At 35.5% G+C, this 16,281-nt stretch overlaps 1 protein-coding gene across 7 annotated transcripts in view; it reads right to left on the bottom strand.

The window, feature by feature from the left end:
* Positions 1-16,281, bottom strand: part of REPS1 (RALBP1 associated Eps domain containing 1) — an 83,123-nt gene that overhangs the window by 8,991 nt on the left and 57,851 nt on the right. For 3 of the 7 annotated variants that reach the window (XM_032339370.1, XM_032339373.1, XM_032339376.1), the window contains exons 9-14: positions 15,125-15,246; positions 11,680-11,760; positions 5,920-6,007; positions 4,387-4,488; positions 2,414-2,486; positions 988-1,106 (exon numbers count right to left, since the gene is read on the bottom strand). In XM_032339370.1, coding sequence (XP_032195261.1) covers positions 988-1,106; positions 2,414-2,486; positions 4,387-4,488; positions 5,920-6,007; positions 11,680-11,760; positions 15,125-15,246 — 585 coding nt within the window. The remainder of the gene's footprint in view (positions 1-987; positions 1,107-2,413; positions 2,487-4,386; positions 4,489-5,919; positions 6,008-11,679; positions 11,761-15,124; positions 15,247-16,281) is intronic. The other 4 variants (XM_032339372.1, XM_032339371.1, XM_032339374.1 and 1 more) reach the window with 4 other exon arrangements.

The following is a 16,281-nucleotide window of genomic DNA, read 5'->3' as shown; positions in this document are numbered from 1 at the left end:
ACACAGATCGTCTTTTTAGTAAATACATACTCTGCTAGTAGAACAAATAGGCGGAGTGAATGTGATCAAATGATAAAGACTGCTAAGAATGCCTGGTAAGAATCAGGAGGCATTTGGTATCCTGTAAAACTATCTAGGTATGACCTAATGACCAAGACTAATGGCCTTTTCTCAGACCTCATATATTTCTTTCTTTTTTTTTAGGGAGTTGTTTTGTGTGTAGCCCAATGTGGTGCCTGAACATATGATCCTGAGATCAAGACCTGAGGTGAAATCAAGAGTTGGACGCTGAACTGACTGAGCCACCAGGCTCTCTATCTCAGACCACATCTCTCTTGTTCTATTGCACAAGGCATTCTTGACAAGCTTGTTTCCAAAATATTAACCATTCTTGGCTTTCTTCTATTTCTGAATGTTCTTCAGCTATAAAATATGCAGACTTCCAAATTTTCTCTTTACATTTAATACTTTACTCAATCATTTCTATGTAAATGATTCTCAAATAATATAATCTTTCTTAGCCCACAGACCCAATGGCCTTCTATTATATCCTATTTTCCTCATCATTCCAAAACCATAACATCCAAAAACAGAACATCATCACCCTCTGCTCCTAACTTTTCTATACTGATCACGATTTATTAATAACAATAAAACCAGTTATATAAAAATTAAAATCTTGGAATAAGTTATGAGAATTTTCTCTCCTTTGTCAGCCAACTGAAGACCTATCAGCTTTCTCTTCTTGATCTCTCCACATGCTTGTTTTAAAATCTCTTGCAGCACCTCTCAGAGGTTCCTATCTTTATCATGAAAACTCAAACACATTAAGAGAAAAAAATTTCCTCTCATCTGACACCTTTTAAACTCAAAATTTCTCTTCAGATAATTAAAAAAATACGACACAGTAAGAGAATATAAAATAAAATGTGCTCTTTAACAAACTTAAAGTCAAATAATAGATTATTATGGTTCTCTAACCCTTACCTGTGGTGACTGCAAAGGTCCGATTCATATCTAAAGAGGATGATCTGGAATGAGAAGGCTGTGGCCTTGGAGGGGGAGGTGGTGGTGCAGTATTATCAGGCGACGTTCCTGAATGAGACCTATAAAATTCATCCCATTACAACTGGTCATGCTATAGGTAGTGGAGCTTTTTTCTTTTTAAGCTTTCAAACTTGGCTAAATAGTTAAAAGATCTTACTGATGTGACAATTTTCTCAAGGGGCATGTAAGTATTACAGTGAATAAGGACAAGATTGTTTGATATACATTAAATAAGTAATTATTCAAGGTAGCAAATAATCTTTTTATGAAGCATAATTATGTATTTTTTCAAATTTCAAAAAATTTGAAAAGAAAGTTCATTATTAAACATGATAAACTCCATAGACACAAACCTAGTAACATTTTCCCATTCAATTAAAGATAGTATTAGTTTGAAAAACCATTTTCACAAATGGGAAACTTTACTTTCAGACATGGTTAGCTTTCACGTTATATAAAGTCTGAAGTTTGGTAAGTGGAAATATAATCTGGCTCAACTACGTGAGTTGCCCATTTCTGTGTCCCCACAGGCAATCTCATTATAATGGTGGCTGTGCTCATTCTGGACCCGCCCTAGAGATTCACATGTTTGCCACCAAAGTCTCCTGTATTATAAAAAGAGTCACATGGACTCTGGGAATCTGATCCTCACTTACAGGGATAAAAAGGAAAATAAAATCCAAGATGACTAAAGAGAAGGAATTATACAAAGAAGCAGTCTGAATCTGGAATTTCTTCCAAGATGCTATACTACTAGTCTCTCTTTATATTCTCCAAGCATGTGGCAAAAGGATACTTAGTATGTATAAAGATGAGGGGGAAAAGATGCTTCTGTCCTGCACACAATTTTTAGCGGATGCTTAAGCCCTTGTAGACAAATCCCTTGCCACCTTCATCCTATCTCATACCTTTTTTATTTATGCCTGAGAAGTTATATGTAATGCAGATCTCCAGGGTAGGTAGGGAGCCCAACACTAGGTGCGTGCTTCTAGATGACATCTTAAAATACAGAATTCTGTGGCATTTGCCATAAGGCTATACAAGGAAATCTGTACATTTATTACTTAAACAGACTCTCAACTGCTGACTTACAAAAAGGACTACATTAAACTGCTAATCCTAACTATAACTCTTTTTAGGCCTTCCAGAGGATACCATGGGAACAATAAGGGCTCCTCTTGCTTTCCTATTAAAGTTGAAAAAGAATCAAAATTATTTTCCTTTTACTTAAATCAATAGGTAACTTAATAGCCTTCAGAGAACTGAAGAATAGAGGAAAATAATTCATACTTGGCTCTAAAAGAATTCTTAATATTAAAATGTAACGAGATATTTTAATATGCTTTTTATTGACAGAAATACTGACCTTTGATGAGTTACATTGTTTCCAATCTGTTCTGGGTCCGAAGTAAAAGAGTCTGAACTACTGTACCCATCTGCTGATAAATGGAATATATCCTATTTAATAACAATTTTTTATTCACTTCTTACCCTATATACTGTAAACAAATATAATAATTATTATTTCAAATCAAAGATATTTAAAGACTGGCTAATAGGTTAACAGTTCACCTGAGTGTTATTAAATGTAAAAAATTACATACAAATCATGTTAAACATGACATATTTAAGTTATAATCTAGGAAAGTTAATATAGGAATAAAAAATTGCTTAGACAATAATAAAATTTATGAGATAAACCAGATATTTCCCATTTTTCACCTTAGAAAATATCTTTTCCAAATCCTCAAAATCTTACGAAGGAGCAAAGTCCAAGAGGCAGACTAATGGCTGTGACGCAATGACAAATTTTAAAATAGAAAATCAGGGAAAATGTAAAGGAACACTGCTATTTCAAGGATTACAAACTGAAGAGACTGGTTATTTGGTTCAGTTTTACTTCAGAATGTGTCCCTTTCCTTTTTCTTAGCAAATAACTGAATTGTTTAATTGGTACAGAAAGGATGCTAAAATTAACATATTTCCATGTGGATGTACCAAGAGGCATCTCAAACTTGAGATGTCCAAAACTCAACTTCTGTTTATCCCCCCAACAAACCTACTGTTATCACAGCTTTCTTCAGTTCCCAGTGGCTCAGATCAAAATTCCCTGAATTGCCCATGACCTCCCAGCCCCATCCTGTATCACACAGGTAAACAAATCCTATGCTCTTTTCTTACAAAATACAGCCAGAATCTGACCACTTCTCAGCATTTCTACTCCTACCACCATAGGCCAAGCCGTCCTCTTCTCTTGCCTGTGTTATTCTTATTGTTTTTTAAATCGCCTTTCCTGTTTTGATTCTTGCTTTCTTGGGGCCTATTACCAATACAGCATAGTGATCCTCGTTAAAAAAGGAAGGTCAGAGCAGAGCACATCTCCATTCAAAATCTTCTAATGGCTTTTTGTCTCATTCAGTAAAAGCCACTCTTACACTGCTCCCCGATTATTCCTCTACCACTTGCTACTTCGGCCAGCCAAATATGTTGATTCTTTTTTTTTTTTTTTTTTAAAGATTTTATTTATTTGATAGAGACAGCAAGAGAGCAGGGGGAGTGGAAGAGCGGGAAGGAGGCTTTTAATCCCAGGACCCTGGGATCACGACCTGAGCCAAAGGCAGACACTTAACGACTGAGCCACCCAGGCGTCCCAGATGGTAACTGATTATATTCCAGGTGTTTGCCTGCTGATCCCAGCAGAAGGCAGTTGTCTAAGCAGGGCTTCACATGTGCTGTTTACTATGCCTGAAACGTCTTCCTTCAGATATTCATAGCCAAGTCCCTCATCTCCTTCAAGTTTTAACCCAAATGTCTTCTTCTGGTAAGGTCTTCTTTGACCACCTTATTTAAAATGTCACTCCCTCTTCCTTTTCCCAGCTTGTATTATTATCAAGTGAATTTATCTCCTAAGACAGGAGTAAAGATTTTTTTTTTCTCTTACATCCCTTACAGAATGGAAGCTCCACAAAGGCAAAGATTTTCCTTCTGTTTTAACTGCTAAATCTCAAGTGTCTAGAACAGAGCCTGCCATATGCTATTCTTTTAACATATGCTGAATAAATGCATGTACACACAATTTCCTGTGAGACAAAGGAGTGAGGGGGAAAGAGTCCATGGACTAAATGTGGTTAACCAAGAGGGATGACAAACAGAAGCAGGTCCAGCAGGCAATAAGTAACCATTTACTCATACAGAGGGTAGGGTATTTAAAAGGGCTGACTCATCTCCACTTTACTCAGTAAAGGTAATATGAAATAGCTACACATTTGAATTATTCAGATTCTAAGTCCAGACTTAATCAACTTCAAATGGAAACTGTAATACTATTTTTCTGCTTACCTACAGTATTTCCAGAAGCAAATTTCACTGATGAATTTATCTTACTTTCCTCTGACAGGTCAGATGGTTTCACAAGTAATGGGCTAGTGGGATTAGTATGATCTAATAGAAAATTAATAGGTAGAAGTACAAGAACTGAATTAATAAATTCGTAAACTTCAGAGTATAAGGCTTCATTTATATATTCCAAAGAAGTAGCAGATAAACCTCAGGAGATACAACACAAAATAGCATTTTCAATAAAAATATAAGCTTTTTCATATAGAATTTTGTTTTCTGTCATAACAGAAGATAGGGTATAACAAAAAAGTCAATTTACATGTTCATATTCTGTTAATTTTTCCCTTCAGAGTAATTGCTTAAAACACCACACAAATGGTTGTAAAATTAAGTAATTTATGATGCTGACTTACAGAGAAAATAAATATACTTTTTTTTTTTTAAGATTTTAATTTATTTATTTGACAGACAGAAATCACAAGTGGGCAGAGAGGCAGGCAGAGAGAGAGAGGAGAAAGCAGGCTCCCCGCTGAGCAGAAAGCCCTATGCGGGGCTCCATCCCAGGACCCTGGGATCATGGCCTGAGCCAAAGGCAGAGGTTTTAACCCACTGAGCCACCCAGGCGCCCCAATAAATATACTTTTGAGAAAATAAATATACCTCTAACTAAAGCATTTAATCTAAAATGAGGAGAAACTTCAAGAGTTTAAGCAAAACAATGTCAAAGCCAAAATTTATTTTAACATATACCTTCTCAGTTAAAATCTGAACGTACTTTAAATCTAAGTTCATAGCAGTCATCATAAGAACCCACAGGGTTGGGGCACATGGGTGGCTCAGCCAGTTAAGTGACCGACTCTTGATTTCAGCTCAGGTCCTGATCTCAGGGTCTTGTGACGGGAGTCCTGCGTTCTGCATGGAGACTCTTTAAGATCCTCTCTCTCTTTCCTTCTGCCCCTCCCATTTCTCCTCCCCAACCCTGCCCCCACTTACATGTACTCTAAAATAACTAAATAAAATCTTTAAAAAAATACAACCCACAGGGTATTAGAAAAGTCACATTTCCAAGTGTTCTTACTTTTTAAACTTTATAACATAAATTCAACAGTTTCCCTTTTCTTAAAAATTTTTAAAAGATTTATTTGAGAGAGAAGAGAAAGTGTGCTGGAGAAGTGACAGAGGGGGTGGGGGGAAGACAGAGAGAGAGAGAAAGAATCCTCATGCAGACTCCCTGCTGAGCTTGGAGGTTAACACAGGGCTGGATCCCAAGATCCCACAATCATGACCTGAGCCAAAATCAACAGTCAGGTGCCCAAATGACTGAACCATTCAGGAACCCCTCAACAGTTTCCCTTTTGCAACTGTCATATTAACTGAACAACATATACAAGCATACATATATATGTATACTTCTAGAAAGTACCATTAAAAAAATAAAAAATGATGTAAGAAATTCGAGCCCTCGAAGAATAATTATTTGTGCATTTCAGTTAGATGCTAGTCTAAACTATAATCCAGCAACAGCTTCCTTACCACTGCCAGTTCTTTTCAGTTCCATTTCCTGCATGTGGATTTTGCTTGGAGTCATACGAATGGGAACTGGATGAACAATAGCAGTATCCTAAAGACAGATGGGAGGAAATACAGACTTTGCATTAAAAATGCCAAGCTGATACCACGAAATAATCAAAACTAACAACACTTTAAGTAGACTTTTTTATTTATGCTAAGGCAAGCATGAAAATAAATTTTTTAAGTTTTAGAATTACATGTGAAAAATCAAGTTCATTATGTGTGCCTAATAATCTGACTTCTTTTATAAAAAAGTACATTTTAACTTTTGATGTGGTTAAAGATTGAGTGAAAAAAATAAGATCTATAAAACTACCTAAGGTTGAAGACAATATTCAAAGGCAAAGTGTAAGATGATCTCATGATATTATATAAATCTGAACCTTTGAGGTTAAAGCAAACTATTTCATGAGAACCCAAAGACTAACAGACTGAACTTTTTTTCCCCTAAACTGCCGAAAAAAATTTGACATTCACTTTTTTCCCCATATAAAACAAAGGTAATAGTGCTTGGTATATTGTAAGTCAGCATGATACACAGTTTCTACAGATTAGTCCTACAGAGCTATTTAAAATTTCCACAATGGCATCCATTTTTAAAGGGGCATAAGTAAATCCTCCTCTTTAAACATTCCAGTATTTTCTTAAACCTTTCATGACTGAAATATATCTGATATTCCTTAACTTTGTGAGTGGCAAGTCTAGTTAGCGGATTAAGGAAACTGGTAGTAGAGATTTTTGAAAAGAATGCAAACAGCAAAGTAAGAAGAGAGGACGAAGATATAAGCCTCTCAGAAAGAGAACAAAATGAGAAAGGTGCTCCTGGGGCCATATGCAGGCCTGGTCCTGGGAGCTGAGACCCACCGGGGAAGAACCAGAATAGGATGGAGCATTTGCCTTAACAGCAAGAGACCAGTACTGGTAAGGGGGCTCAGCTCCTTCTGTGAGGTGTCAGTTCATATTTTGTATATGCTGCAGCTAAGGACAGAACTTGAGATCCTTAAATTCTGAGTATCTAGCTATGAGTTATGTTTATGATTCAGTGTGAAGGATAATGACTTTTCAGTTTAAGTCAGACACCATTTTTGGTTGAAAGTACCAGGTAACACAAAGCTTCTGCTAGAGGAAGTTCCATTCTAGCATACTGTCTCGAATTTGACAGGTCTCCCTGGCTTACTGTCATAATCTCTACATTTAATATCAATTTATAACAAATTCTTTGTTGCAATTATACTGATAGATCCATCACAGTAATTTTCTGCCCCCACACCAGCAAGATTGTGGACAGAGCTCTGACATTTCCCTTACAACTCTAAAATTAGAAAGATTAGTATTATAGTTAGAAAGATGAATATTATAGCTGGATAAAAGTTTAGATTTCTCACAAAATAATGAGTTACTCTCAGGAAAATATTTTTAACAATACACTTAAGATGTTCTTTGTTGTAGTTATGGTTATAAAAAAAACAGCTTTAGGAATAACTACTACTTTCTTAACTCACAATTTTAGTGGCAGAAATAAATGCCATAAGAATCAGAATTTAGCCTTATAAGGCAAGATCAAAGGAGAAAGAAATGATAATTCATGAGTCAATAAATTCTTATTCCAAAACCCAAACAAGCTAGGAAAAAACATGCAAAAAAAATTTAGTAGATGTTTTAATTAGCCATATTCATCTAATATATGTTCCCTGGGTGTATAAAATCAGATATATAAAACTTTTAACAGTTGGAACTATAAAGTAACCTATTCATATATTTCCAGTACAATACATGGAAGGCATGATAATGACTCAAAGAAGAGAAAATCGTAACTGTTCCAGCCATCCTCCAAATAACCTGCATGTTTCTGTGCACATGAATTCTTATCACATACTTCAGCCACGCTACCACTGGCTGTTGTGAGCCTGCGACAGTTCTAGTCCAGCAGGTCTGGCTGCCAGCAGGACACGGCAATTCCTTGCCGGGCTCTTCACAGATGACAGGCCTAACCTCCAGCTAGCATATGTATCAGAAACTCCGTCTGTGATTGTGATTTGCAGGATAGAGAGCTTTGACCCTAAGCGCTTCGACATTCAAATGAAAAACCATGAATGCCCATATGCTTCTGTGTCCCAAGCCATCAAATGCTTCAAATTAGCATCCTCTAATTTAAAAATAGAGAAAAAAGTATAAAGACTGACTAGCAGGCTCTGCCCAGTTTCTTCTACCTATTCAAATCACCTCATCAACTTTAGGAAACCCATTCCTAATCACTCATGGCACATTTATGTCATATATTTGGGCACCTGATTTTATGTATACTTTATTGAATGCATTATGCTCATCTATTGTATTTTCTCTTTGCCTTAAATCCCATTATCTTGTCCAAGTCCAGCCTCTCTACTTCTCATTTCTGTGTCACTCATTCTCTTGCTCTCTCTTGACCCTTTGCATTGTTGCCTGAGTGATCTTCCCCAACTGCCTCTTTCTCATCCCCATCTTGTCATGGTACTCCTGGCAGGCTCCTCATGTCTATGAGACTAAGTTCAGATCGTCAGTCTATCACACAAAGATCTTTCCAGTCTGGTTTCAACCACACTTAGGCCTGTCATCCCCCCATCAACATGTTTCCTCTATACTTCCAGCACACTCAACAGATCCTGCCTGTGATATTCTCTCTGCTTGTAATGCACTTGTCCACTTCTGTCAATTCATAGTTTCTTTCAAAACTCAGCATACAAACATTAACCTCTTTTGTGAAAACTTTCCCAAATACACTGGGCTAAGTGAGCCCATAGTTCTCTGTGGCTGAACAAATTTGTTCACAGCCATATATAATTATCAAAATGAGCTATATTATAGCCACCAACTTATCATGATTAAGCTGTGGTTTACTTAAGAGTGGATTTTTTTTGACATTTTATACTCCTAGAGAATATCATAGGCACCCAGAAGAGGGCTCTACCAAACCAGGTGAGTTAGCTGGCCATAATCAGTAATCAAATGAACTTCCTTTTTATACCCTGAATTACTCAGTTCTATAGCACTCAAGATCAGGCATAAATCATAGCAAAGACTAGTGCATTACACTTCTTATCAGTATAGAATTTAGCAGCAGAAGCAGATTCTACCAGAGGCTATTAATGATAAGCAGTTCAACAAAAGCAATCAAGTTTCTAGAAATGAGGTATCAGAAGCTTAATTTCACTACAATTCTGGGAGTCTAATAATTATCCATTTCCGTTTGTATGTGAGATCCCTGCACTGTGTGATACAGATGTCTCTAAGTGCTACAGAGAAGTGTGGGGCTTTTCATAGACTTCCACTTAACTGAGCAAATGGCTAATTACCAAATTTTAGCTTTTTAAAAATATTCCATTACATATTTTAACACTGTAAGGTATGTAAATTCATATTAGAACTGCTGTGGCATTTTTCTTTAGGTGATTCTCTTCTAATCTGTATGGACAGTATTTACTCACAATTATTTACTGAAGACTTGCAAAGGATCATTTGGGATTATGGATATAGGCTGTGTTCTGTAGAAGGCACTTTGCCAGGTAAGTATCAAATGAAGGATAAGAACTTAGATCCTCAATGAGAGCAAGCATTCTCCTAATGGCAAGTTTAAAGTAATATCACTAGTTGGGGAACAACGTTAAGATTTATCACCATAAAAGAAAAAAGATATTTCTAGGTACCAGATTATAAATATTTAAGACTGCCAACTTTATCAAGTTTAGAGATCTAAATTCAGGTTTAAAATAGCAATTAACCAGGGCACTTGGGGCTCAGTGGGTTAAAGCCTCTGCCTTCGACTCAGGTTATGATCCCATGGTCCTGGGATCGAGTTCCGCATCAGGCTCTCTGCTCAGCAGGGAGCCTGCTTCCCTTCCTCTCTCTCTGCCTGTCTCTCTGCCTACTTGTGATCTCTGTGTGTCAAATAAATAAATAATATCTTTTTAAAAAATAAATAAAATAAAATAGCAATTCACCATTTTTAATTTCCTACAGCCTCCTGCCACACTACAGATGACAAAAGAAAGTACTGAGCCACATAACTTTAAACACTAGAGCTAGAATTCACAAATTTGGATATTTTTTCTAAGAGGTTACAAGAACATCACTATGATGAAGTCAAATATTTCCTGGCACTTCCTGCCAGTTACAAATCAGTTTATTCTGTCTCTGAGTTCTAGGTTTTTATATATATTATTCTTTCCTGGCCTGACCAAAAAAAATCATAATACCATCAATGTTTATTTTCACCATCTCTTAAGGGTTGGAGAATAAAACAGAACAGTTATGTATTCCTACTTTAAACTTGCCTTTCCAATAAAGCACTTTTATTAAGTATTTTAAATAAAGTTAACTTGACTATGTAAGTGTGAGATAAGAATAATATGGAGAAATAAACCTTAGAGCAAAGGTAAACTTTCTTTTAGTTTATAGCTCCTGTCACTTCCCAAGAGACCTTAATTAAAACTGCTAATAAGAAGCAGAAATCATGTTTTGCTTTTTTATTCCTCCTTAAGTTTCAGGTTGAAACCAAACATTAATGCCCTCAAAATAGCAATGAGAAAAGCAAAGGGCACAGATGATCTACATATTAATTAATAAACTATGAAATAGACACTTAAAACACTTCCATACTTAATCTGTTTGAAATCACTATAACAGCATCCTATTTCAGACTTAACTCTTTAAAATTATAAAGCAAAGATAAGATCCATTAATTTAAACTATTGAAGATGAACTATCTTTACATGCCATTTCTCCCAAATCCACATCAAATAAGGCGTTACTATATTTGATTCAAAATTAATGGCCCTTTGATCAGAAACATCTCAAAAGATGTCCCTTTCTCTGTATCTTTTCACTCAACTCACTAAAAAAAAAAAAAAAAATCCTATCCTTACTCTCTTCTTTCCTTCCTACTTCCTCTTTTCTTTCGAAAGGTGACTATTAGTATGTCTCTCCTCTTTAAGAGAAAAAAAAAAAAATACAAGGAAAAGGAGGAGTGAAGAGTGAGAATAATGATTAACAGCTAAGGTTTTAAAGATTTCAAATAATCTGAGGGACAGGTAAGTCTATATGAAATTAATTCTGTGGGGACAGAATTTATTTTTTAAATCAGGATGTGAACTTTGTAGCATTTTCAAAGCAACACAGTGAGCCACAGGAAGACAAGACAGAGGCTCCCTTGCACAATGGGAATCTGTGACCAACATCTCTGTATTTTTTTTGCTGAACTTGATTCTCTTTAACAGAACTCAACAGACTAGTTAAGTCAAAGCCATTCTAACTGGACTGTTAAAATGAAAGATGACATTGCATATTTACATACAAAGTACATATTACATGATGTGTAAGCATACAAATAAAATAGTGTTTACTAAGGGTCACTACACTGAGATACACAGTATATATTTACTAGAACATACACTTAACTGGCAAATGAAAACAAGGTCAGCTAAATCAATTTTCACAAAATGCTTCCTTAGACACATATACTAGGTTTTAAAAACACACAGTTTTCTCTCATCAAAATAACTAGAAAATACAAAAAACGTGATTAAAAAAAATCTTTCCACCATTAAGCACACAAAAATTGAAAGCCTGCCACCATTTCCCTCTAAGCACTCCACTCAATCATGCATATCAGCTAAAAACCATAATGAATGGAAATTTGGGTTAATAAAATTAATTTCAAACAAGCAAGCTAAGTGATTGACTTACAGGATCAGCTGGTGCAATGTTAGAATCAAATTGGGTCAGAGTTTGTGAGCTTGAAGAGCGTTCACTAAATGTCTCCCACTGCTGAACAGACAGAGGAGAGACAAGTCAGCATGATGAGAAAGATGGAGTAAAAGATCACTGGAGAAGATTTAGCAAAGTAATTCAGAGGTTGCACTGCAAGTTGTATTTCAGAGGCCTAACAAAATTCTGTAATTTCTATTTTTCCATAAACATTTTATTCTTATCTATGCTGGGTCATCTTATAATGTAAGGTGAGCAGCTTCACATCAAATGTCTAGTAACAATTTATCGCAATGGAAGAGATTCCAAGTCTTACAGAGTTAAAACTCAAAACATAATATAGGAACAGAGTCTAGGTGGTATAAATGGCAACAAAGTAAAAACGTAAAGGGGTTTGTCTTGACTAGAGAAAGAATTACTTCAAATCCTTCTTTCAAAGTTCTAATGTTAATGGATCAATTTGGTGACGCTAATGAATCCTGCGTACCAAAGTTTTGGTCAAAACAAAGCAAGTCAGTGTGACTTGCCAGTGCGACCCCTGAAAGATGATTCTATTATGGACGTGCACATATTTTATACGTGTCTAGATATTTAATAAAATATAATAGAGATAAAATGATTTTTGGAATTAATCTATGTTTGAGCTTATGCCAACCTGCAGCAAGTCAGCCCCTGCCATAAGCACTGCGCACAGGGCCATGCTGGACCACAAGACAGAGCTGCCAGTCGGGCGACATCCCCACCCCATGCCAGAAAAATCAGAATGCGGCCACAATGAGAGCAAATCAAGCATCGGAGTATGTGTTACATAGAAAAGATGGATTTTGATATGAAATATTAACCCTCTAAAAGAGGTACACACACAAATAGCATACCTCTTAAAACAGGTGGAGTGATAAGTCAATATTAATTTTAGTAAGTTCCATTTGTTTTGAAGATCTCAGTAATAAAACAGCATAAGATTTTTATATTGAGACTGCATTAAAATTATCATTAAAATTTGCTTAAGAATTATCAGTTATCCTCTAAAGAAGGAAAAACATCTACACATATACAATATATACATACAAATGTTTACACACAGACACACCTACTCTAGTAATCAAAATCCTTTCTATAATTCAGTATGGAAAAGTATACATTTATGCTTCAAAGTTCGACTTACTATTTAAAATAGTGATATTCAATTTGAGAAGACATGTAGAAATTAAGTATTAGCAAATGTGTTGCTGAAAATTATTTACAAAAATAGATAAAATTTTCAACAACCTAATATCCTGATGCATTCAAAGTGATTCTTAAAGAAAGCCCACAATAACTCACTTTTATCATGATGCTAGTGGTAGTTTCCTCAGTAATTATTGTTGCAGGGGTAGTGAAGGAATTTTAAAAATCCTAATTCTCTAATTGTGGAGAAAAATTTAGATGTAGAAGACTTTTGCCCAAGAAAAGGCACCACCTATCCTATTTGGTAACACAAAGTGTTATTTGGTTTTGTAAGACTGTATGTAAATTTCCTGGAGAGCACAGACACCCTGATCTTTGTAACTTTAGTATAAGGGCTCAGAACACAGGCTCTACAACCAGACTACTGGAATCCTAGTTATGCTGTATGACCTTAGGCAAGTTATTTAACCTGTGTGTCAGTTTTCCCATCTGTAACATGAGACTAATAATGCCTAGATCACAGACCGTCGTGCGGATATAAAAGTTAATACATGTAGAGAGCTTTCTGAGCAGAGTTGGCACATCAGAAGTGCTCCAGAGATGTTAGGGATTATTATTAGTGTTACCCAGTGCCTCCTTCAGATTCACAGGTGCTGAGTAAGTATTTGCTGAGAGAGTATTAGTGCTTTGTGGTAGAAAGTTAAAACAGATAATTTAAATTCCATATTGTAAGTAGGTATCTTTTATAAGTATTATTGTTGGAAGGATTCAAAATTAATGTTAGTTTTATTAACATTCTGGTTTTCCACATGTAGTAAAAAAAATAATGACATTCATGATCTTTTTAGCAAATACTACAAAATGAAACTTGCTAGGAATATTTAAGGGAAAATGCAACTACTGGAATCAGAATCTGGAAGGGACTCCATTCCTAGGCTTGAACAATCACATCACAATTTTACCTAGAATGAAGATGGGCTTTAGAATTGAGTTGCTTCTTAGAGAGTTGCTTTTATTTATGAACTGGTACCAAGGGAATATAAACATTTTTAATCTGATAGTACTTTTAAAAAATGACAAATGAATAAATACAGCAAAAATTAGTGATCTCAAGAAAATTGATCCTACTCTCTATAAAGCCTCAGTACTACTAAATTCTTCTAAGGCTTAACTCCTCCCTCTAAAAAAAAAAAAAAAATACTTAAACGGCTGTTTTATGATACATGTGTTATAATGTCTGACACCAGTACCTGTGATCATGTCCTAAAGCAGCAGTTAAGTATTTTAAACTGGCCAGTTACTTTTCTGCTTTTCAACTGCCCAAAATTAACTAGTGTCACTTTAATCCAGTGCTTTTCAGCCTTTAAAATAAATGGAAAGTATAGAAAGCTTAGACTCTTTTTCTTGAAAGTCAACAAACTTTTAGATTTGTAGCACTATAATGGTGATATCAAAAACTATAAGGAAAAAATTAACTTGTTCACAAAGAAAACTGCCCTAACAGCCAGGAACAGTGGTTTTCGATAGGAGCTCTCCAGAGCACTAAGGTTTAACAGCCTGGGGGCCTCAGACAATCTCTTTCTAATCAGAGGGGTCCTACTTCTATTGTTTCCTATAAAGGAATTCCAAAGTGATAAGGGAGCAATTCCATTTTGCATGCTGTGCCTCATCTTAGAGGACTTTCTTTAACCACTGCATTTAACAGTGAAATCATTTCCATTTTGTACTGCATAGAACTGAATTATTATAAATAGCCTGGGTTGTAGTAAGTGCATTTTTCACGTGGAAAGCTGGATTAGCAACTTCTCACATACCACTTCAAAAGCTAAGATTCCAAATATATTAATTATCACATACTTTGCTATAGGAATGAGAAGGCAGTGTGATACGGTGGGCGCCACAGCTGACTGAATGTCAAAGGATCTGTATTTAAACCTTACCTCTAGTCCCTCATTGGCTATGAGATATTTTGGCCAAGATATCTACCCCTTTGTTGACTTCATGCGTCTGCCCCATCTAACTCACAAGGTTTTAGCAGTAGTAATGAGTGGTGGAAACCAAACGATAGTATTCATTATGAAAAAGTACTTTGAAAACCTCAGTCACGTAATTATAAACATTTATCACAGTCATAACTGGGTATGTTCTCTCAACTGTGCATGCACACCAAAAGAGCTATATGCTGAAATTACTCTGTCTGGAACTTCTTACCTTAAAACAGTTTAAGTTAGTAAAAGAAAAGGGAAGCTCTGCTAACCTCACTGCTCTGATTCAACTCAGGCCAAGTCTGGTTTAGTGACGGCATTGATGGAGACTTGCTTGGAGGTGCTTCTGCAGGAGAGCCTGAATAACCTACCTCACCTGGCTGATCCCCAACATCTGCAATTGAAAAATAGAGAAATTCTCTATAAACAATTTATACTTATAAAAGAAATCCTAACAGAAGATTTTCACGAGTAGTAATTTATAGTCTAACTTCCCTTTCCTTATGTTCCCCAAATAAACATTTTAACAATCAGTCATGTAATACTTATTCTCTACTTGAAACCATAGCTTTCCATGAAAATAAAATACAGTTAGGCATAAATAGAAAAAAAAAGTGTTATACATAACAATAACTCAATAGGGCACATGCTTTGAATCATTTTCCAATAATCTTATAACAGTTCCCAAAGTGTATTTCATGGAATATTAATCATTAAGGTGCTTTAAAAAATTAGGCTTTCTGTTCAAAAAAATATGGAGTTATTCCAATTTCCTGATGGACCTTCCCCCCATGCATATCTGTATATCAAAGACTTATAATGTCCTACAGCGAATAAATAAATTTTATTTAAATCAGGTTTTTCCCAAACCCAGACCTTTTTTATCAAATGAAATCCCTCCATATTCCCTTGGAATATAATTTGGGAACTGCTGATTTATAACTAATTCACTCACATTTTCTCTACAAATCTCCTGTTACCAAAAAGCAGCATCTATTGGCAAGACAGCAAAAGGAAAGACTCCCAGGCGTGGGCAAAAAGCAAAGTGAATGAGCCAACTTTTATCACTACAATTACATTACAATGTACAAACAGAAGGAATTTCAATGGCAACTGAATTCTGAATCCAATCTTCCCAAATTTTACAATCCCAGTCTGGAAACACATAAATTGCCAAATTATTGGTTAATACCTAATCTGCTGAGAACTCGTATAAAAAATAAGGTTCTAAAATCTATCACTATCCCACTGTTTGACCATGAGCAAGTTGAATAAAACAGCACCTGAGTTTCTCCATCAGAAAAAGACATTTGCCATTAAATGTTAGCACTGTACTTTAAATTCCTAAACAGAGCCATATAATACTTTCACAGTGTAAAGGTTTTTACCTTTCTATTCATTAGTAAATTCTTTACATTTTAGTACTTAA

The sequence above is a fragment of the Mustela erminea genome, chromosome 4 (genome assembly GCF_009829155.1).
Source record: "Mustela erminea isolate mMusErm1 chromosome 4, mMusErm1.Pri, whole genome shotgun sequence".
NCBI classification, from domain to species: domain Eukaryota; kingdom Metazoa; phylum Chordata; class Mammalia; order Carnivora; family Mustelidae; genus Mustela; species Mustela erminea.
The sequence above is the reverse complement of the archived record's forward strand: the minus strand, read 5'-3'. Positions and strand labels throughout refer to the sequence as shown.